This window comes from Gymnoscopelus braueri (genome assembly GCF_963280865.1).
Source record: "Gymnoscopelus braueri genome assembly, chromosome: 17".
In the NCBI taxonomy this organism is placed as follows: domain Eukaryota; kingdom Metazoa; phylum Chordata; class Actinopteri; order Myctophiformes; family Myctophidae; genus Gymnoscopelus; species Gymnoscopelus braueri.
Window position 1 is genome coordinate 48586570 of NC_137617.1, and position 24024 is coordinate 48610593.

Below are 24024 nucleotides of genomic sequence, written 5' to 3' on the forward strand. Positions count from 1 at the left end.
ACCCGGGGGTCCCTAGTTACTTTGTTTTGATCATTATTACAAAACATACATTAATCACTTCAGTCCTTTATACATTTTGGCCATTTGAAAATAGCATATCTACAAGCTCACGACACAATCTGCTATTTTCAACATATATATATATATATATATATATATATATATATATATATATATATATATATATATAAATATATATATATATATATATATATATATATATAGAGAGAGAGAGAGAGAGAGAGAGAGAGAGAGAGAGAGAGAGAGACGTGTGTTTCTTGTTTTTCTCCGCTCTGGGTCGTCCTGCGCATCACTAACCCGGGGGTCCCTGGGGACCCCTGTCGTCGGTACAATGGCCCGTCGGAACAATGAACCCTCGGAACTATGGACCTTATGGGCCCTCGGAACAATGGACCGTCGGGACAATGAACCGTCGGCATATTGACGCGGACCCGTTCCCCAGGTTCTATGTTCCCCGCTTTCCTAGGAGAGCGGGGAACATAGGACCTAACCTAAACCTAACCCTAACCATAACCTTAGTGGGGAACATAGAACCCGGGGAACATAGGTATGACCCCGTATTTTCAGACAGTTAACCACTTAAAACCTAAAAACTTGTACTTGGTCTGCTCTATATTCCCTCTACACCGAACGAACCTCTTTGCTGAAAATAGCCGATCTACAAGCTCACAACGCCTCCCGTTGTGAGCTTGTAGATCTGCAATGTTTTGGATAATGTTCCCTTCAGAATAGGGATGCTAGGGTTCAAGTGGCTAATGTAAAAAAAATAAAAAAAGATCCCAACACAGAAAGGTTTGGCGGACCCCCTGTAGTAACTCTGAGGACCCCCCCTAGGGGTCCCGGACCCCCTTGTTGAAGACCCCTGCTCTAACTACTGATGTGACTTGATAGAGGAGACTGAAAGACCCTTTTGATTCAGTGCATGTCCTCAGTCTCAACCTAGCTGTACAGAAAGCCTTCCATAAGGACATGTAGCATGTAGCATGTAGCATGTAGCACAGTGGCTCACAACCTCATATCTCCCCCCAGCCAAGGAGAGACTCCCCTTTAGGCTAGCGGATAACGTTTTTTTTTCTTCATAAATGAACGCTCTACTAAGTAGAGCGTTCATTTATGAAGAAAAAAAAACGTTATCAAGAAAAACGTGATCAAGTAGAGTCTACTTGATCATATTACAGCGTCTCACCAAAGAATCAAAAGTAGCAGATCTAGATCTGAGCTTTTTAGATCTGCTACTTTTGCTATTTTATAAACCTCATATGTCTCTGGACCTCGGGTGGTTTCCACCCGACAGAGACGATACGATGTTTGCCTTTTGGTGTCCCTTCCCATGCGTTACAGACACACTGAATGTAGGCTGCCCATAGCGTGTCTCATATCTGGCATACTTAATGTTATTTAAAAAAAAAAAACATGATTATAATTATAAGTATGCAGTGTCATAACTACATCCAAACCGTGTGAAAATCGGATGAAAATTGAGCACGCTATGGTTATTTCAAAGTATATGCACCATAGACATAATGTTATGAATGACCGTCGCAAGATGGCCGCAGTTGAGCTACGCTTGCGACGCCCCCTTGAGCCATCTAGCCTATATATATATCTATGACCCTAACCCTTTAAACAAAGGATTATGTAAATCCCGCTATGCATGATGGGATTGATAGCCCAGTAGTACTATCTCTGAATGAGATCCATTCAACTGGTCTTTTCTCTACTGAAGAGTTTTAACTTGACTTCAGTTCTATAAGCTGTAGTTTCAAAACTATTCACTCAATCTTATTAACCAATATATCATTATTTTGCTATGATTCCCTGCTTTCATATGACATGAAAAAACAAAAATGAAAAAAGCCTAGATGACTTATCCTTTATCGCGGTGGGTCACATATAGTTGAAAGGAAGAAAGGTCCAGACCAGTAATGTTCCTCAAGTCGATTTATTGGACAAAAACAGAGTACAGAGCACAGGAGTCAGCCTTGCTGCTACATGGTGTGGCCGGAACAGAACAGAACAAGAAGAAGAAGGAGGAGGGCAAAGGGTTTCTTTGTCCTCACAGTATTTATATGCAGACTTCACATGTGTGTCTATGTACTTGCATACATTGACTTTGTGTGTGTTGGATGTGCACGGAGCTAGGTGTCTGTGCTACATCTCTTGTGTGTGTGTGTGTGTGTGTGTGTGTGTGTGTGTGTGTGTGTGTGTGTGTGTGTGTGTGTGTGTGTGTGTGTGTGTGTGTGTGTGTGTGTGTGTGTGTCCATTGTGCAGAAGAACAACACCCCAAGATCCTAGAGGTCAGCTAAGGTCAGATGCCCTCTGGGAAGCATCCTTTGAACTGGACAATTGTAGGTTCTCTGGAATGTGCGCTGTAGACCACTATGTTCTCATGTTTGAAATGATACCACAATGATTTTGAAGATGAATGTCACAAGCCTGATCTTTAGTTTTAGTTTATTACGGATCCCCATTAGTACTCACCACAGTGAAGACTATTCTTCCAAACATTCACACTTCACAATACAATTAATACATAATACAATGTAATTCTACCATTGCATAGTTAAAACAAACAACAACAAAAAATTATTGAAGATTTTGATCTTCACAAATTCTATAAATGATTACATATGTGGTATATTGATACACATTTATGGACTTATAGAGCCCAATTTGAACATCCACAGAGAGTATAACTACGATATTCCATTTGAATTGGTAAACACTTGAAGGTTTGTATTTAGGACTGTGTTTGACTTTTGGTCGACTACTGTAAGCCAGGGAGTCACAAACATCACCCAACTGGTTGTGTGGGCTCGGCTGTCCTTGCCAGTTAATGTAAGCAGTTACATAGTGGGGGTCCGGGAAGGTACAGAGACAACACCTCAAATTGATTGACAAAAGAAACTTGTGTTTACCTCTAGAAGAGAAGCCTTTGTTCTATTGTATTCATTCCGTTTGAGGCTTGGCCCCATGGGGGACATAGTGTCAGGTAAGGATTCATTTAGCATAGGCCTACCTGTTTGAGCAGCCTTTACAAGAGTAATTAAATCACTGGGCTAAAACACAAAAGTTACTTTTAAAGATGGTATTATCTTTTGGGAAAACATATACTGAAGTTAAAAGGAACAAAGTCTTGATAACTAAAGTAAAAGCCAGGAGAGGTAAAAACTATTCACTCTGAATTGATTTCTGTGTCATTAAAAGCCTCACTGAGTTAACTATTGTTTACAGATGAATGGGGATGGGATTCTTGGTATCATCCTAAAGTATATAATGTGCAAAGTAATAATCTCATAACGAAACTTCATTGTGAAATATGGTTCTGTACTGAAAGCAGATATTGTTGAATTGATTTCCATGTACTGTGTGACCCTACTATAATATGCGCAGTAAGCTGTCCGCTCGGGCCACGACGGATCAGCCTGTGATTGGTTGAAAATGAGGACAGGAGGAGCTTTGAAACTAGGAGCGCCTTTTGAAATCTACAGTATATATGCGCCGTTTGAATGTGAATGCTGCGCGCTGCTTATTAGACCCAAAGGCAGTTAGCCAGTCGGGCGGAAATAAAAATATGCTCTGACAAACTACACTTTGACTGGATTCTCCTCTTTAAGACTCCTCCAGGGAGACTGGTGTTTCAGCCCTTACACTATGGAAAATATACATCATCATCATCAGAATCATAACGATATGAATGATCTATGGGTTGACCATGATCATTCCTCAGCTTGAGAGACACACATTGGAGACCGTAGCGAGCAGCAGGCATCTCTCCCACAGTGTCCCACGTGTCCGTCTCTTCACAGTAGCACTCGATGGCATAATGATATCTGCATGAAGAGAGACCAACAGCAGTGAGAGTGTCTGGTATGGAGCAGAAGACACGTTTTCCCAGACATTCATGGTGTCTTACCTATCATCGATAACATAGTCTCCATCGTTCCCTCCTAGCACGTAGATCTTTCCAGCCACCACAGCCATACTATGCGAGTAGCGTTTCACGTCCATGGGGGCACACATGGTCCACTGGTTGGTCTTGGGGTTGTAGCACTCCATCGTATTTTCCCCCGTCTTGCTCCATGTTCTGTCATCAGTCCAGACCAGACCACCTATAGATAAACAAGTAGTGACTGTTAGTGTGTTTTATTATAGCCCAAACTACAGTGAAGTTTAAGTGGGTATAATGGAAATAAGTGGTAATCAGTGGTGGAAAGTAACTAAATGCATTTACTCAAGCACTGTACAATTTTGAGATACTTTTAGTGTTTGAATTGTTTTACTTCTACACCACTACATCTCAGAGGAAAACATACATTTGACCGTGTGTGTGTGTGTGTGTGTGTGTGTGTGTGTCTGTCCGTCGGTTCGAGCACCGGCCTCAACAGTTGCAGCTGATTGCAACATAAAGATGCAAGTAGTCACATGGCGCCACTTAAAGACATGCACACACATGCTGGCTCAGCACACGTGCACGCATGTGTGCGCACACACACACAAACACACACACACACACACACACACACACACACACACACACGTAACATGCAGACCTGCGAGGCGCACCGTGCACACACACACACGCCAACGATACACACGTGTGAGCCAGCACTGCGTGTGTGTGTGTGTTACACACACACACGCGCACACGCGCACACACACACGCAGACCTGTGAGGTGCACCGTTGCTCCGATCCGCACCAAACTTGCCACCAGCACTGGTCAGGGGTCTGCCATCACAATAGTTACACCAGGGACCACGTGTGGCACCCAGGGGACCCGCCAGGGCCTGCCAGGGGGGTGCAATTACAGCATGTGTGCTGTAATTGCTTAAGCCCCGCCCCCTCTGTGTTCCTATTGGCTGGGCATTAAACAGCCATAACTCCAGCTCCCAACATGCTGAACTTCCGAAACTTAAAAAAAAAGCTGAGTACTTCTTCCACCACTATCTAAGAGCCTTTAACTCATGCCATTGATGTGTTTCACGCGTTTTACCGCTATGGCGCAGTGTTGTTTTTGGCAGGCATTTTAGATTTAGTCTTAGTCTTAGTCTTTTGGACGAAATGCTTGTTAGTTTTAGTCACATTTTAGTCATTTCTATCCTTGATAGTTTTAGTCTAGTTTTAGTCGACGGAAACTCAAATGGTTTTAGTCTAGTTTTAGTCATTGGTTTTAGTCAAAAAAATAATAAAAATAATGTATTTAAACTAATTTAATTAGGTCAATATAGATATTGTATTTAAGATATGACTGCTAACAGTATTATCATAAAATATCCAATTTTTTAGGGGATAACACAATAGGATACAACGTGTGATACAACACATACTGTAATTCACACAAAATACTGCATGTTCAGAAAAAAGAATAGCCTAGATCAGGTTCTCATTATCAACCTTTTTTTTTATACCAGTACCACCCAGAAAATATTTGTCTCTACCCCATCCTATTCATATGCACAATTCACACAGGAGGCAAATGTATTCCTACAAAAAACGATGTATTTTTGACAGTTGTGTACATTATGGTAGCACTAAACTGGCACTTAAACTATGCAGTTGAAAGAAAAACGTCTTAATAGCTTAATAACCACATGGTACCCTCTTTCTAAGCAATGGAAACATTTGAATGTACATGTACTGTACTGTACATAGTGTATGTAAGAACTAGGTATATTAAGTTACTGTACTGTTGAATTCCAAGGATTTACGTCACGTCACAGTCATAGGCATGATGCAAACAACCATTGAACCCCTACGTCACTGACGTACCCCCTTTTTCACTTGCTTTCACTTGCCCCTGTCCAGCCAAAAAAGCCTGCATGTTTTACTCATAACAATCCATAGCATTGATACAAGGCTAAACAATCCAAGTTAGCTTAAGCCATTGTTTCTCAAAGTAGGGTCCGGGGACCCTCAGGTCCTTGAGGGAGTTCCAGGGGGTCCCCAGGTAAATGATGGATAGTTAGGAACCAAATGGACCCTTATGGGTCTGTAACTCTGAGAGTGTACAAATGGAACCACATGGACCCTAACGGTCCATTTGGTTCCATTTGTACACTCTCAGAGTTACAGACCCATAAGGGTCCATTTGGTTCCAAACTATCCATCATTTACCTGGGGAACAAATGGAACCACATGGACCCTAACGTGTCCATTTGGTTCTATTTGTACACTCTCAGAGTTAAATGAACATTGATTTTACAATATGAATTGGGGTCCCAGAGATAGAAATGCCATAAAATAGGGGTCTGTAGCCTTATGCATGCCAAACTGGGGGTCCTTCAATTAAAATGGTTGAGAATTGACTGCTATAGAGCTGTAAAAATAATCTCTTATGAGGGGGTCCGTGGCATATCTTTTCAAATGGGGGTCCTAAGGGCTAATAAGTGTCAATTTGGGGGTCCTTGACATGAAACAGTTTGAGAACCACTGGCTTAAGCACGCCAGCTTTAGCCTGAAGCTAGCGTCGGATGTTATGGAAAAGTTTTAGGAAGTCGGAAAAACATTACCACGGGCCAATTATCGAGTAACATCGACTTATTATGTCAGTAAATGGACTGCCGTTAGCTTACCGTTGCAGAAATAGTAGCGTGGCACGCCTTCTGGTGTCTCTTATCTCCCTCTCCCGTTAGGTGCATAGTGCATTGGTTTAGTATGTAGCCTATGTCCATATATCCATTCTTCTTTTCAGACCACCTAACCCATTAAAACCTAATAACATGCCCACTATCATAACCTAAGGCAGCTAGGCAACTCGCGTCTTCACGTTCATAACAACAACAACAACTACACGTGAAGCCGGTATCAGTGTTGCCAGATTCTGTGAAAGAAACAAGCAACCAGGTCTAGGAAAACAAGCCCAAAAGAAGCAACTATGGGCCACATGAGCACTTACAACTGAGAACTTAAACCTACTGTATACATCGGTTATTTGAAAATATCAGATCTACAAGCTCACAACGTGTCGCATCAAGAGCGACACGTTGTGAGCTTGAAGATCTGCTATTTTCAAATAAAGTTCTTGGTGAAAACTTATAATAATAAACCTGGCAACACTGGCCGGACCATGCCGGTATCCTGGCCAATCACAGAGCCAAAAAAGAGAAAAAAAGGAAAAGAAACCAATCACAGAGCCGGATGTTGCTATGCATCCTAGAACCCTCCCTGTGATTGGCCACTATTCCCCCATTGAAATAATATCGCTATAATATTTTGATCTCTTCATGCAACGTCCCACCCAATAACATTTTCGTCTCGTCTCGTCAACGAAAACACACATTCGTCTCGTCATATTTTAGTCATCAAAGAGCTATGTTTAGCAGGTCAACGTTACGTCTTCGTCATGAAAAAAAAGGGGCGTTGACTAAATCATATCGTCTTCGTCATCATTGACGAAAACAACACTGCTATGGCGCAACGTGCCAATGACGTGTTTGACGTGTTTTTGAAAAAAAAGAATGTAAAAAAGAAAAAATCATCATTTGAAGATTTGCTGCTCCATCCACTCCTTGTTTAACTTATAACTGAAAAAGGCTGTATCTCGCTTCCTAAGCACTTTTTTTTTACTTTGAAAAAAAAAACAAAAAAAATAAGAATTCTGGCACTCAGTGAGTTAAGAACCGGCATGTTACCTGTAACATAGATCTTTCCATTCAGAGTGCAGGCAGCCAATTCAGTACGTGGAATCTGCATAGGAGCAACTTCTGTCCAAACAGATGTTTTAGGATTGAACTTGGCCACCTGGCTATGTTTCTCTCGAGCAGCACCTAGGGTCCAGGAAACAAAATATTATTCACTGTCAACAGGAGAAGCATGAATACATACAATAATACCAAAGGATTTGTATCTTTTCAGTTAACCATTATGCTTGACATACACTAATACCATTATACAAAAACACAACCTCATGAAACCCAGCAGGCTGAACCTGCAGGTGCATGAATCTGTTCCATACCAATAGAATAGAGATGTCCATCCAGTGCGACCAAACAGCTGTCAATATAGTAATGTGCTCCCACACCGACAGAGTCCATCAGCTGCCAGGTCTCTGTGTTGGGGTCGTAGCGTTCCATCGAGTCTCGAGTCTTGTCATCATCCCGGTCCCGGCCCCCCACTGCAAACAGATATCCATCCAGCACCACCAGGCCTATTGACCATGTGGGGTTGAACAGGGGAAAAATAAAAATGATCATTAAAGTGATGATCTTCGCCATATGCATTTAACCACTATTTTCAATATGCGGGGATAAAGGACGCTAAAAAATACTGTATCACTGTTAAATGTAAACTTCAAACTTCAACCGTCAGTCTACAATGACCTAGACAAGTCTTCTAGCTTGCCAAAATAAATTAACCCCACTGTTTTTTTTTGCGACCCCATCACCGACTACCAAAATTTCAGCCAATCAGGAGAGAGTACCCATTATCAGTTTCATTTTTAAAGTGTTCCAGGTCAAATTGTGTCTGCTCATTTATTTGCGTCATCACTTCCAATTGCAATCGTTTAATCTGTGTCCTAACTGAGTTCTCTATCCTGATTGGATAACATTGGTATCCTGACCGGAAAATATTCTGTTTAATAAAGAGCTGGAGAGACATGGAGACTCCTGTTACTGAACAAACACTCCATAGCAATGAGAACATAGAACATCAGAATATAGAGCTATTTAACACTTATTTTAATTATAAAAAATATCTTTAAATTGGCATTGTTTGACATCTTACTTTGGTGACAGCGTACCAACTTCGTGTGAGCCTTTGTCTCCAACCATGAGCAATGAGGATCATAGCGCCACAGCGACCATGGACTATAACCGTCACGTCTCTCTCCGGACAGATACAGAGTAGAGCCTATGGTGGAAGAAGAGCAGAATTGAAAAAATGCCTTGATTGTTAAAATAAATACATATTTTAACACATGTCCTGCCATTGACGGAGATGTCCGTCATTTCAAATCCAACCGTTGACCGCCATTGACGGAGATCTCCGTCAATTCAAAACAAAAACATTTGTTGAAAATTCCAAAAGAGGGCGCTCTAACGCAACTTAGGAAGGATCCCTTGACTCTGAGAGAAGGAATGACGGATACGACCAAAATAAAAAAGAGTATCGGACACATTTCTGATCCAGGTATCGGGAGAACTCTACTTCATATATCTTCTTCTTCTTCTTCTTCTTCTATAATATTATTGTGATGGTTCACTTTTCAAGCCAAGAAATTCACAGAAATTCATCAAAATAGTTCCAGTGTGTGGTGACATAAGCTGCCAAGTGGGCAACACTACGTTTACAATGGCTGTAAAGTCAGCTTCCACCAAATGTATGGAGCCCAAGCTAAGCGCGGTTATATGTTTACATCCACAGAGTACCGAATGATAGCACTATTAACTTATAGCCTAGTGGGAATGTGCGTGTGAAATTTCACGGAAATCGCAAGCTGCTTGCAGAGTTTGAGGCAAACTTTGGAAGTTAGGCAATGAGGATGGAATATGGGAAATCGGACAGATCTGTGTTGATTACATGACTGTACGGACGGACAGGGGGTAAAACATACTCTCTCGCCATGCCTTTCGGCCTGGCGGAGACAATAAATGTAGCAATGTACGCTAGCTATCCTATGATCACTGTTGCTAATGAATCCCAAATTGCTTACTGCACCTCTAAAACACGATTCTAGTTTTAATGGCTTGATACCTGTAAATGAAAATAACATGCATGAGTTGATGAACTTCTCACCTAAGGCAAACACCACAGGAATGTTCACTCTCATGGGCAGTCGTCCAACTGTCTTCCACTGGTCTGTCAGGGGATCAAAGCTCTCAAATGTGTCGACACGGATACATCGGGAAATTGCTCCCACCGTCACGATCACTACAACCAGTGGTGGAGAAGGAGCAGGTCAGACAACAGTAGATTTAAGAGTTCATCAACGGTTTATTTCATAAAAAGAGGCATGGTGGCCTGTGAGTTTCAGCTTGTCACATTTTAAACAAGCGTGCTGTGTTACAGTAGGGCAGTGGTTCTCAACATGTGGGTCGGGACGCCCAGGGGGGTCCCCACATGATTTTTGGGGGGTCCCCAGATTATGGCATAACGGCTTGCGTTGCGAGGCGTTGTGATCTTGTAGATCAGCTATTTTCACAATATTAATCTGTGGATGCTAGTCTAAACTAAATGTAATGCCTACAATTCCAAGTGCTTGTCAGGGTGGCAGGTCCACAGTTCAAATATGATTATTTTGGGGGGGTCCCCATTAGGGGTGGGACGATATGGGTATCTCACGATACGATATCTGTGGCGATATTAGGCCCTTGATAACAATAATATCACGATATTCAATATATTGCGATATCACGATATATTGCATGAAATTTCACCAACGATATATCACGATAGTCCTTGTATTCAATTCATAAACACATAAAATAGCACCAAACAGTTCAAAATCATCATTACACAAATACAGAGTCGGAAAAACAACGTATCACAAAAAAAAAAATATATATATATATATCGATATTTTTCGGCAGAATATCGCTTATTTATCGCGGGAGAAAGTATTGCGATATATCGCAATATCGATATATCGTCCCACCCCTAATCCCCATTTCAAATATGATTATTTTGGGGGGGGTCACGGGGGGGTCCCCAGATTATGGCATCAAAAATAATCAACAAACTATACTACAAAAACTGGTCAAACCTTGACCAAATTGTCAAACAATAGAAGAAAGAGGCAAAAATTAAGAAAATAGACGATCTACAAGCTCACAACGCCTCGCAACGATCTGCCATTTTCACAATATTTATCTGTGGAAGCCAGTCTAAACTAAATGTAATGCCTACAATTCCAAGTGCTTTTCAGGGTGTGGGGTCCCCAGTTCAAATGTGGTTATTTTGGGGGGTTCCCTAAGGGTCACGGGCTGAAAAGTTTGGGAACCACTGCAGTAGGGTACCTACCTGCGGTCCTGCGTGGGCGTGCCGTGTTACAGTTGGGCGGCTCCTTGGCCCGCTCCTCGGCCCAAGAGATTAACCTCTGACAACCTCCGACAGTCCCTCTCATCAGTCCCAAGGGACTCATGAGAGGCATACGGATGTGCTCTAGCACCTTAACGATCTAGTGAAATGAAAAATACGTTTTTCACAATTTTAGAGCATATCCATGGTCATCATATGGGCATTCCTAACAATAGGTGCCAACTATATATTTTTTTAACCCATTTGTATGTATATTTATATCAAAAGTCCCTATAAAGCCAATCTTAATACTTCCAGTAAAACGTACTGCGTGATGACAGATCAACTTTCATGAATATACATGTATCTTGATTTCGTTCACCTGTGTGATTCCCATAGCTGCACGTTCCTCCAACACAGCTGATTCTAATTACAGAACTACTCTGTTTTGAATCTCATTCAAGATGACGTTTAGAGTAGACGGTGTATGTCAGACTAAAACTTCAAAATAAAATAACCGAAAATGTCATTGCACTGGATCTTTAAAGTACACAGAACACCATTATGTTTTTCACCCAATATAGTCAAATAAAATCATGCGTAATACCAGGATATAACATATCGTTTCTAACCTCCTATCTCTGTTTTTCAACTCTTTCATTTTCTTTAATTGAATCAATTCAACTATCTCCACACTCACTGGTCAAAAACCTCCTAACTCCACTTGAGCTGGATTGGGGTGAAGTCAAAGTGATGATAATATAAGAACACATGCAAGAATCTGACAATACCTCACAATACCTACTTTTATAAAAAAAGATATATATTTTGGACATAGTTGGTTACTGCCTGACAGCAGAGATAATAGATGTCAAGCAGTTGGCTCTGTTCTAGAAACTACCTTGCATTTAGAAGACCCCAGACATATTGACAGGCAGAGACCTCTGATCGTCTTACAAGGTGAGACTAAGAAATGACTGACCTGTTCAAAGCTCTGCTTGCGGGTAGGACACCTGTCTAACCACAGCATGGCAGCATCAAACACCATGTCCTCCTTGGGAACATTCAGATGGTCACTGGAGAGAATCTCTATCAGTTTTTCCACAGGGAGAGAGAGAAACCCTTCCTATTGGTAGAAGAAAAGTACAGTAGATTAGCTGATAGACGGAGAAGACTGTTCTCACACTTCACACTGAAGTACAGTAACCTTTTCTCCTCTGAAGTGCTCACTGGTGATAGATTGGATTGGTTTGTTTAGTTAAATGGACTATAGCTTATTAACTCATTCACTGCCACAGAATTAATTAATTAGGCAGCGTTGAGTCTATAACCAAGGTTATAGACTCAACGCTGCCTAATTAATTAATTCTGTGGCAACTCAACGTCACATGTCCAAGGATTCGTCAGCGATGTCACATCGCTGACGAATCCTTGGTATCTTTATGCCGTGCTACTTCCGTGTCGCATAGTAGTGACATCACTGTCGAATCCTTGGTATCTTGATCCTAGCCTTTCAACGCGTGTTTACCAGCAGCGTCACTGCACGCTGATTTTTTTCACGCTAATGAAACACTAAACAGGATTATTATTTCATGTCAACATTCAAGTACAACTATCAGAAGATGTAACTCAGGTGAAGTAATGCGTCACTCTACAAGTTTGCCGGTCCGCGAACATTTTATGAACCGTCAGCAGGTCCGTGGTAACAGAAAGGTTGGGAACCCCTGCTTTAATATATATCCAATCACTGACTGATTGAATGTTTCTGCCCAGGTCTGGGTCAGTTGTGGAGGTGGGATGTTGCTGATTAGGAGAAAAAAGCCAACAACAGACAAACAACTTGGGGAAATATATGATCCCTCAATCACTGACCTGCTGGTGGATGACACTGAAGTCTTCCAGAATGCAGTCCATGCTGTGTTTCTTCAACCCTTCACAGGAGTGCGCCTCGGCAAAGCAGTAAATCTCTACACAGTTATTTATGTTCATATCACTCTGCAAGACTTCACAGCAGACGTCTCGAACGGCCGTGACGTCGAACAAGTCTGACGCTGCCAGCAGGGCCTAGAGACCAAAATGAACAAGATGTCTTCATTAACTCAATTCAACTCGGGCGCTCTTCCGCAGCCTGTGATAAATGATGATTATGATGATGATGAAGCGTACAGCCAAAGATCACGTGAACACAACAAAATCAAGATGGTTTAGTTACCGTCTATCCACCTGTTTCCGCGGGAATTTACTGGAGCAAAAATCCTGTGTGGGAAACATCCTGCGGACGGACCGGAAGTAGGAAGTAGCAGCTCAGTGTATTTACATTTGCCAGCAGAACGTAGCTGTAGCGTCACTGGTCGCATAGCGATTCAGACTCCAAGAACGTTAAGATTCGGCTTTTCTTAACGTCACAATGAGCTCGGGGACAACGTGTGCTGTGCGTGGCTGTCATAACAACCGAACCAAACTTCATGAATGGCTTAAACTAGAGTGCTTCGTCCACCAACCGAAAACAAAGTTCGAATGTTCATGTCAACGTTGGTATGAATTCCATAGCATCCCAAAGGACGCCGATGCGAGAAGAAGTTGGCTAAGGAACTTGAACTTACAACAAACTCCCAAAGCTGTGTATGTATGTTCATTTCATTTCGTGGACAAGAGACCTACACCCATATCCAACGCTGCTGTTGGGTGAGAGACCTCCAGAGGAGAGTATCGTTCAGAGACCTTTAACGGGTAAGATTAATTTCTACAAGGCATTAAAACAAATCTGACCTGGCCTGAAATCTATTACAATCTATTTAAAACGTGCTATTGTAAACACTCAATGGTAGGCCTGTCTGATTATGTGTAGCCTACTAAATACTAATCTGTCATTTGTAACGTCACACACACACACACACACACACACACACACACACGCACAGTGCTAGCCTTTTTTTTCCTTCTCCACGCACCTTGCCAAAATAATGGCCTATTTCTAGCCGCAAGCAACTCTTTAGGCAAAAATATCATTTCCCAAAAAGAATGATGTAGGCCATTATTTTAGGAAGGACGTACAACTTTAAAGACAAAAAAGTTGCAATAAACAAAGTTTTTCTTTTTTCAAAAGACATTAAACTATGTGTTATAATCGTATGTTTAATTCAGTGCCTTAAACATGGTGGTGTGTTAAACATGTACAATTACATCTGTCTCAATCGATAACAACTACTGCAATACATCTCATTGTACACTAAATATGTCTGTACCCGCAGACGACGAGCCAGTTGCAATGGAGGCTTCAGAGGAGCCAAATCGCGTGTCAAAGAGCTCACATGAGGACCACATCTATGCCAAAGCTCCACCTGCCAGGACATCTAGCGTGCTGCCTGAACCATCCCCTGAGAGCTCACAGTCTGTTGCAGAGGATCTCCTAGAAGATGATGAAGACTGTCTTCTCTACACAGGGATTCCTCTACTTGAATTCAACACTCTTGTGTCATGCTTACAAAGCTTTGCCCGCACATAAACAATGCTCGTTGTAGATGAAATTTTAATGACATTAATGAAACTTAGGCAGAACTTTGTACTAGCTGATTTAGCAAAACGCTTCAAAAGGTCACGTAGTCAGGTCAGTAAAACATTGTCATTCTGGATAGATGTAATGGCTGAGCACACTAAGGATCTGATTCCATGGCTGCCTCGTGAAACCATAAAAGCTACTATGCCACAGGCTTTCCTGGAGAATTTTCCAAACACTACATGTGTAATTGACTGCACAGAAAGTGTTTTGCAGAAAGCAAAAAATCTGGACTCAAGAACTGAATCTTACAGTCACTACTATGCTTGTAATACTGTTAAATATCTAGTTGCAATTGCTCCATCTGGAGTCATTATGTAGGCCTACATTTCAGATGCTTATGGTGGGAAATGTAGCGACAGATTCATAACCGAAAACTCAAGCTTTCTAAGTCATTTGCGTGCTGGAGATGAGGTGATGGCAGACCGTGGCTTCACAATTCAAGATTTGCTAGATGAGCGTAAAGTACGCTTGGTCTTACCAGCATTTACACGCAAGAAAGCCCAGTTGACAACTGAGCAGGTCACTCGCACGCGACGCATTGCTAATGTCCGCATCCATGTGGAACGAGCAATAAGGCATATTAAGGTTTACAAAATTCTCTCACACACTGTGCCCATTAATACTGTCCCTAAAATGGACAAAATACTTAGAATTTGTGCAGCCCTTGTAAATCTGAGAGGAGAGCTTCTGTCAAGCAAATAGACACAATTAATGTTGATCACAATCAACATGTCAGTGCCACTCGACGTCCGTTGTATCATAAGCCCTGTGCCACTGGTGTAAAAAATAAAAATAAATAAATGATGGGGGGGGGGGGGGTGTAGAATGTTCAGAACCCAAGATATCATGATTTGAAAATGTTCTGCTCCATTCACTTGTTTAACTTCTTACTGAAAAAGGCTGTATCTCGGCTCCTAAGCATATTTTTTTTACAATGAATTTTGCCTCTGGCACTTAGAGCCAAACTGCCAGAAATAAGTCAGGCACTGAATGAGTTAATTCTATTTTATGTATTTCTGTTTAGACAGGCCTGGAAAAATGCCTAGTAATTTCTAATGAGATAATCCTGAAACAGTATTGTCTAATTTCCAATGAGGTAATCCAGTTGTATTTATTTTTCTATCATGAAAGATGATTTGTGTCCTAGGACAAATACATTGCCCACATTACAAACTTATCCATCAGTCAGTGTCACGTCCCACAAGAATTCAAGTTGGCAAGAGTAATCCCTCTATTTAAAAAAGGAAGCAAACTAGATCCTGGCAACTATAGGCCTGTTTCCATCCTTTGTTCCATCTCAAAGGTTATAGAGCGATCAATCCAAGAACAAATCAACAGCTACCTCAGTGAGCGCAAACTGTTGTTTGAATTCCAATCGGGCTTCAGAACATCCCACTCCACTGACACATGCCTACTATATTTGACCGACTACATCAAACGTGAGGTAGACTCTGGCAAATACTGTGGCATGGTCATGCTGGACCTCCAAAAGGCGTTTGACACTGTAAACCACGCAATTCTACTTGATAAGCTGAGGGCGATTGGTTTTGATTGCACATCACTAAATTGGATGAGATCTTACTTGGAGGGTAGAGAACAAGTGGTTGACATCAACGGAACCATGTCCTCATCCCTCCCGGTGAGCTGCGGGGTTCCTCAAGGCAGCATTCTAGGGCCGTTACTGTTCCTTCTATACATTAACGACATGAATGCTGCCTGTAACTGCAAACTGTTCCTGTTAGCTGATGACTCGGCACTCCTGATCTCGGGTGAGGACAAGTTGCAAGTTGAGGAAGCTCTCAGCTCTGAACTCTCAAAAATCCGTACCTGGCTTACCGATAACAAACTGTCACTACACCTTGGGAAAACTGAATCCATCCTATTTGGGACCAAACATTCCCTCAGTAAAATGAAGGTAGATGACTTCAAGGTCATAGTCGATGACACAATCATCACTAGCAAAGAAGAGATTACCTATTTGGGATGTATTCTTGACAAATACCTGTCAGGTGAAAGCATGGCAACAAAGGTGGTCAAAGGAGTAAACCAGAGAACCAGATTTATGGGCAGAGTTTCCTCTTTTGTCAACCCTCAGGCCCTCAGGACCCTCTCGGGGGCCCTGATTCAGCCCCTTTTTGACTATGCTAGCTCCTCTTGGTACTCTAACACCTCAGTGTCACTGCAGACTAAGCTTCAAACCTCCCAAAACAAACTGATCCGACTACTTCTCGGACTGGGGCCCATGACCCACCTCTCTCCCACTCACTTTGCCAGCCTAGGCTGGCTCAGGGTGGAAGACAGGGTTAAACAACTAAAAATGGGTCTGGTCTTCGAAATTGCAGATTTGCCCGAAATGCCCCGTATACCCGCATATCTGTATAAATACCTCGAAAAAGTTAGTGACACCCACAGCCACGAAACTAGAGGGAGCGTAAACAACAATCTGGTACCACCCACCCATAAAACAAACATGGGCAAATTCTCCTTCTATAGCACAGCCACCAAGGAATGGAATAGTCTAACCCCATCCCTCAAAAAATGCAGTTCGCTGGGCTCATTCAAAACAGCCCTAAAAACTCATCTTTCTGGAGGCCGAAAGAGGAGATAGTACCAGTTTCCCTGTAGACAGACGACCCCCCCCCCTCCTCTTTTTTGTACATATTTTGTATTTCCTCATGCATTTTTTGTATATAATCGTTATTTTTCCATGCTTCACCCCCCCCCCCTTTTTTTGTACATTTATTTTTTATTTTAATTTTTTTTCATGCTCCTTTTTTTTTTGTACATAGTTGTAGTTTTTTCTGTATTATCTGTATTTTCATGTTGATTTTTGAACTGTTTGGTTGCTACTATATATGTCTATGAAATTAATTCAAGGACCCCAACGGAAACAAGTCCGCAAGGACTTTTTTGGCCGGACCTTTTAGACAAAACCAGTATAAATGTAACTGTGTTGTTTTACATTCTTTTGCCTAATAAAAATTTCAATCAATCAATCAATGAAAGACACACTGTTTGTGTACTGTGGGTTTACTTTTGGCAGAGATGTATCTTTTTCTCAGTAAAATCAATTTAGGTAGCATGTGTAAGAAGTCGAACTTCCATGTCATCACACATCAGTGTAGTCTTTATTAAATGGGACGTCCACTTCTATGCTTCATGTATTCTGAATGGTTCTTTAAAAAATGGGGGGGTGGAGTGGACTCTTGCTGTTGTGTTGATGGGCCTGCATGTGTGTGTTGGCATGTGTGGTGTTTGAAATGTATGTTTTAATTTCTTCAGCCGCACATTCTTCTTCACACCAGAGTTCCAGGTCCGTTGGACATCAGTAGCCTACAAGCCACATTTGTTCCACACTACCTGACTGCATTTTCGACCTACAATAGGGAAATATCTAGTTATTACCCAACATAGTGTTTCCAATCATGCTGGAATCACCAGTGGCGGAAAGTAACTAAGGACATTTACTCAAGTACTGAATCAAATGGAAATGAGAATTCCGGAGGGAGGGGCTTTACCAGGCTACAGCTGCTTGACATGTCTTATAATTATAATTAGCCCTCAAGCACCTGCGAGTCATATTGTATGAGCTGTTGTAACAGAACGTATTAATTAATAATGTGGGAACACAATCTCAATGAATTAAAAAAAGGTGATATTAGCCTAGTGTTGCCTACTGCAATAGATAATTGGGAAGATGACGTCAAGAAGTGGCCTCGTATCACATACTGTAGCATTTTTTATTACTTTGTGGACTCTATTGCTAGTGACGGTAAAGCTATGGAGAACTTGAAAAGTTCTGAGGCCTACCAGTATCTTCACAGCAACAAGGTCGGTGTAGTGTCCCTGAAGGAGGTCGGAAACGACCTCCTCTATTTAAAAGCAGACGTAGAACCGAGCCAGAGTCTGCATGTGAGGCACCATAAGGCATGGGTTCTGTCAACAAAGAGAGGTGTCATAGAGACAGCAGGTTGTTCCTGCATTGCAGGGCCGGGCCGCTCATGCAGTCACGCTGCTGCAATTCTGTGGAAGGTAGGTCTAAGTAGGCTAATGTAAATGTACGCATCCATTATTACGACCTGTCCTGAATGTTTTAGATATCTCCAGACACAGCTGATTCACGTAAACAATACGTCATTTATGAACCCGTTATCGTTTAAGGTAAACAACAGTCCCTGTGCTGAGGTCATATCATCAACAGCAGTAAAAATGCAACACAGATAGGTAGATCAATATAATAAAACGTGCAGGCCCAAGTGCTCCAGTATTTTATTTGGGTAGTCTATTTGGGTCGGTGAGGAAACACGTGCTGTCTGTTGACATTCTAAGACCACCTCATGGCTAATTTGCATATATGACTTCATATTATCCCACTGTCAACAAAGGAAAGGACATGTATTGTATTGTGTGGTGGCTATTCTCACCTTAATATAACTATGACTGTACAAACGAAAGCATGGTTCTATTTGCACACTCACAATTACAACTGGTCTGGATAATGAACACTGAGGATTTTACTGTGAGAGAGATGCGCACAAACACGGCTTTCACTTACCATAACTAAGTAACTAAGTAAAAGTACTCATTATACAAAGTTTTCCATTTCTTCAAAATGTTTAAAATTATTTTGAAAATAGCCGATCTACAAGCTCACAACGAAAGCATGGGGTAAAGTGTTTAATGCATGTTTTGTAATAATGAAAATCTACAAAGTAACTAGTAACTCAAGTTTTCAAATAATTATAGTGGAGTAAAAAGTACAATATTTGCCTCTGAGATGTAGTGGCCTAGACCTACAAGTACTGCAAATTGAAAATACTCCAGTAAAGTAAAGATTCCTAAAATGTGTACTTAAGTACAGTACTTCAAGTACTGTACTTAAGTAAATGTACTTAGATACTTTCCACCACTGGTGATTCCAGCATGATTCGAAACGCTATGTTAATAACTAGATATTTCCTTATTGTAGGTGGAAAATGCAGTCAGGCAGCGTGAGGCAAATGTGGCTTGTACTGATGTCCAACGGACATGGAACTCTGGTGTGAAGAAGAATCAACGGCTGAAGAAATTAAAACACATACATTTCAAACACCATAGACGCCAACACACACATGCAGGCCCATCAACACCACAGCAAGATTCCACTCCACCCCCCCAACTTTTTCGGAACCATTCAGAATACATAAGCCACATCAACACCTCAGCAATGGCCCCACTATTTCACCTCCAGACAGATGGTCTTCTTCAGCTCAGTTGCAGAGCCGATGTTAACAGGCAGGGCCAGGCAATCCCAAGCCTACATGATTCAGACCTGAGCACACTCTGTCACACTGAACACAGCACTACACTCACCTGTAGGAAATGTAGGGTCTTTTATGAAACCTACATTAAACTATCTCCAATCCAAGCAGCTACACTGACGGAAGAAACCAAAACACAAAGTGCTTCACAGCTATGGCATGATGCTAGGAAGCTGCGTCTAACAGCCAGCACAGCAAAACGAGTCCCCAAAAGACAGACCACAGACCCAAAGACATTTTTAAATGAGCATGTGTACCCAACATTCACTGGCAATACAGCAACAAAACACGGCAAAGATAATGAGGCCAATGTAATTGCTCTTCTGGAGAGCAGAGGGCAAGTTGTGGAGAGGAGAGGCCTGGTTGTGCACCCTGAACATCCTTGGTTGGGAGCTAGCCCAGATGGAATCCTTAATGGAACACAGCTCCTTGAGATCAAGTGCCCCTACAAGACATCTATGTCAGACTTTCTGAGTCGGACAAATAGTGACATCCAATCCTTGGATGATGGACAGTACCTAATGCGCACCAATGGAAAAGATGGGTACCTCCAGGTTGGTTAAACAAAATTTAAAAATTTGAATTATTACTACAAGTAATTAACATTGTATTGAACACACGTGCTAATGACAGTTAACGCCAGTGCCAATGTGCTTTCAGACACAATTGACCATGATGTGCCTTGGCCTACAAAGTTGCCAGCTGGTCGTCTGGACACCAAGTGAGCACATAGAAGTGGATGTCTCATTTAATAAAGACTACACTGATGGACATGTGCAGCAACTGCAGAAGTTCTACTTCTTACACATGCTACCTAAATTGGCTGATGATTTCACTGAGAAAAAGTTACATCTCTGCCAAAAGTACATGGCTCTCTTTAAAGGCATACTAGGTAACGTTTTCAACAAAACTAAAGTTAAATTGTATATCTTTTGTGAGTGGCAAAAGTTTCACAACACCCACTCCATGAATTTCACCCCCGGAAGCCTTTTATTTATATATTTACTATTGAACGGTGAAGGGGGGGACTTTCCCGGGAAAATTACGTCATCTGGCCGGAAAACGGAGGTGGAAATGCACTGGTTTCCTGTTTGGCCAGGAATTACCGCAACGGTTTCCTGTTTGGCCAGGAATTACCGCGATAATAACAAAAAGGAACCTCACGCTGATTTTAAGAGAATGTAGGATTGGAAGATTGAAAAAGAACAGAAAAAGAAAGCACAGCTCATGGTAACTAATGCTCCACTGGCTAAGAGAAACGATCCATAGATAGTATAAAACAATTAAAAGATCGCTTTTTGAAACGCTTCCGGCTTCCGGTGAAAACGAATGGAATTCTGGGTAATCGAGGACTACGGAAATTGTATGCAGTGACGGTAGTGACCAGCAGAGGTTGCTAAAAATCGTTAGTTGTGAATTTGCATTGTACAACTTTAAGTAAATGGATCATACGCACACACACACACACACACACACACACACACACACACACGTAAACCTACAGTACACAAACACAGTGTGAAATCTTTCATCAATGTATTTGTCCTAGGACACAAATCATCTTTCATGTTTTGTGCAGCCCTTGTAAATCTGAGAGGAGAGTTAATGTAAAGCAAATAGACACAATTTAGATCACAATCACATCACTGTTAATTGTATTTTATGTATTTCTGTTTTGAGAGGCCTGAATAAATGCTTATGTAATTTCTAATGAGATAATCCAGAAACAGTATTGTCTAATTTCCAATGAGATAATCAAGTTGAATTAAGTATTTTGTCCATTTTAGGGACAATATTAATGGGCACAGAGTTTTCGGTTATGAATGTGTGGCTACATTTCCCACCATAGGTATTATAAATGTAACTGTGTTGTTTTACATTCTTTTGCCTAATAAAATCTTCAATCAATCAAAGATCAATTTTTAATGACATTAATGAAACTTGATTTGACAAAACGCTTCAAAAGGTCACATAGTCAGGCTGGTAAAACATTGTCATTCTGGATAGATGTAATTGCTGAGCACACTAAGGATCTGATTCCATGGCTGCCTTGTGAAACCATAAAAGCTACTATGCCACAGGTTTTCCTGGAGAATTTTCCTGGAGCTTTGTAAGCATGACACAAGAGTGTTGAATTCAAGTAGAGGAATCCCTGTGTAGAGAAGACAGTCTTCATCGTCTTTTAGGAGATCCTCTGCAACAGACTGTGAGCTCTCAGGGGATGGTTCAGGCAGCACGCTAGATGTCCTGGCAGGTGGAGCTTTGGCATAGATGTGGTCCTCCATTCCTGGGTCTGACCACTGTGTCTGGACATCATGTGAGCTCTTTGCCACGGGATTTGGCTCCTCTGAAGCCTCCATTGCAACTGGCTCGTCGTCTGCGGGTACAGACATATTTAGTGTACAATGAGATGTATTGCAGTAGTTGTTATCGATTGAGACAGATGTAATTTTACATGTTTAACACACCACCATGCTTAAGGCACTGAATTAAACATATGATTACAACATATTATAGTTTTTTTGTCTTTAAAAAAAATACTTGTTTTTCTTTTTGGACTTTAAGGTTATACCGTCACCTTCCTAAAATAATGGCCTACATCATTCTTTTTGGGAAATGATATTTTTGTCAAAAGAGTTGCTTGCTTCTGGAAATGGCCATTATTTTGTCAAGGTGCGTGGAGAAGAAAAAAAAGACTAGTAGTGCTGTGCGTGGGTGACACACACACACACACACACACACACACACACACACACACACACACACACACACACACACACACACACACACACACACACACACACACACATTTAATCATTTATTTATGTCCACATAAGAGATACAATACAAGGACATAAATATTACAAGGTGCTGTCAAAAAATGTACAGTCAGCAAATCATGGACAAATACTCCCACACCCTTTAGGGGTACAAATAACAGCGTCTTCGCCATATTTGGCGGCTACCGATAGTAGAAGAGATTTTTGCAACTGCATCTTATTAGCACCTTATTACATTGACGATGGTAATTACAACATCAATGTCAAGGTGCGTGGAGAAGAAAAAAAAGACTAGTAGTGCTGTGCGTGGGTGACACACGCACACGCACACACACACACGGCGCGCGTGTGTGTGACGTTACAAATGACACATTAGTACATGTGTTTGTGATCATAATTGCGTGGCAACTTTTTGTTTGCGATAGGTTGAATCGCTTGCGACACAATCACAATGAGCCCTGCCGTGGACCAGGCCAGGTCAGGCCTTGTAGAAATGAATCTTACCCGTTAAATGTCTCTGAACGATACTCTCCTCTGGAGGTCTCTCACCCAACAGCAGCGTTGGATATGGGTTGTCCCGTGTAGGTCTCTTGTCCACGAAGTGAAATGAACATACATCCACAGCTTTGGGAGTTTGTTGTAAGTTCAAGTTCCTTAGCCAACTTCTTCTCGCATCGGCGTCCTTTGGGATGCAATGGAATTCATACCAACGTTGACATGAACATTCGAACTTTGTTTTCGGTTGGTGGACGAAGCACTCTAGTTTAAGCCATTCATGAAGTTTGGTTCGGTTGTTATGACAGCCACGCACAGCACACGTTGTCCCCGAGCTCATTGTGACGTTAAGAAAAGCCGAGTCTTAACGTTCTTGGAGTCTGAATCGCTATGCGACCAGTGACGCTACAGCTACGTTCTGCTGGCAAATGTAAACACACTGAGCTGCTACTTCCTACTTCCGGTCCGTCCGCAGGATGTTTCCCACACAGGATTTTTGCTCCAGTAAATTCCCGCGGAAACAGGTGGATAGGTTTTATAAAAATCAAATTTTCTCTGCTTTCTTTTGCTTTTTGAAGAAAATGAACACACTTCTTTCCTCCGATTCTACGAGACCCCCCTACGTCTTTTGAAGCGATCGGCGGCTGGATCGTTGCGAAGAATAATATTCTGTGATTTTTCAAAGGTAAGTGAAAACGCTCGGAATTGCTGGTAAGGGCAACTCATTTCTGAGGAAAGTTGACAGCCCTACTGGATATGTTACTAATAAATACATTTTGCCACGACACGTCTCGCAGGATGGATAAAAGAGGGATACATGGATAACTTGTCTGTGCAATGGTCTGCATGATGCGGGACCCCCCCTTCTCGTGAATGATAGGCACTCCCGACATCAACTCCAAGCCTCTTGA

The 24024-nt window shown here is 41.7% G+C and overlaps 1 protein-coding gene across 1 annotated transcript in view; it reads right to left on the reverse strand.

Annotated features, from left to right (window-relative positions):
- Positions 1-3673: 3673 nt before the first annotated feature.
- The window catches only part of LOC308105207 (kelch-like protein 21), a gene marked incomplete at both ends in the record, with an annotated part of 33801 nt that continues 13450 nt past the window's right edge, over positions 3674-24024 (reverse strand). Inside the window, 9 exons of the mRNA XM_080455842.1 lie at positions 3674-3854; positions 3938-4133; positions 7655-7789; positions 7978-8169; positions 8748-8873; positions 9759-9893; positions 10983-11139; positions 11962-12105; positions 12852-13043. Coding sequence (XP_080311968.1) covers positions 3674-3854; positions 3938-4133; positions 7655-7789; positions 7978-8169; positions 8748-8873; positions 9759-9893; positions 10983-11139; positions 11962-12105; positions 12852-13043 — 1458 coding nt within the window. The remainder of the gene's footprint in view (positions 3855-3937; positions 4134-7654; positions 7790-7977; positions 8170-8747; positions 8874-9758; positions 9894-10982; positions 11140-11961; positions 12106-12851; positions 13044-24024) is intronic.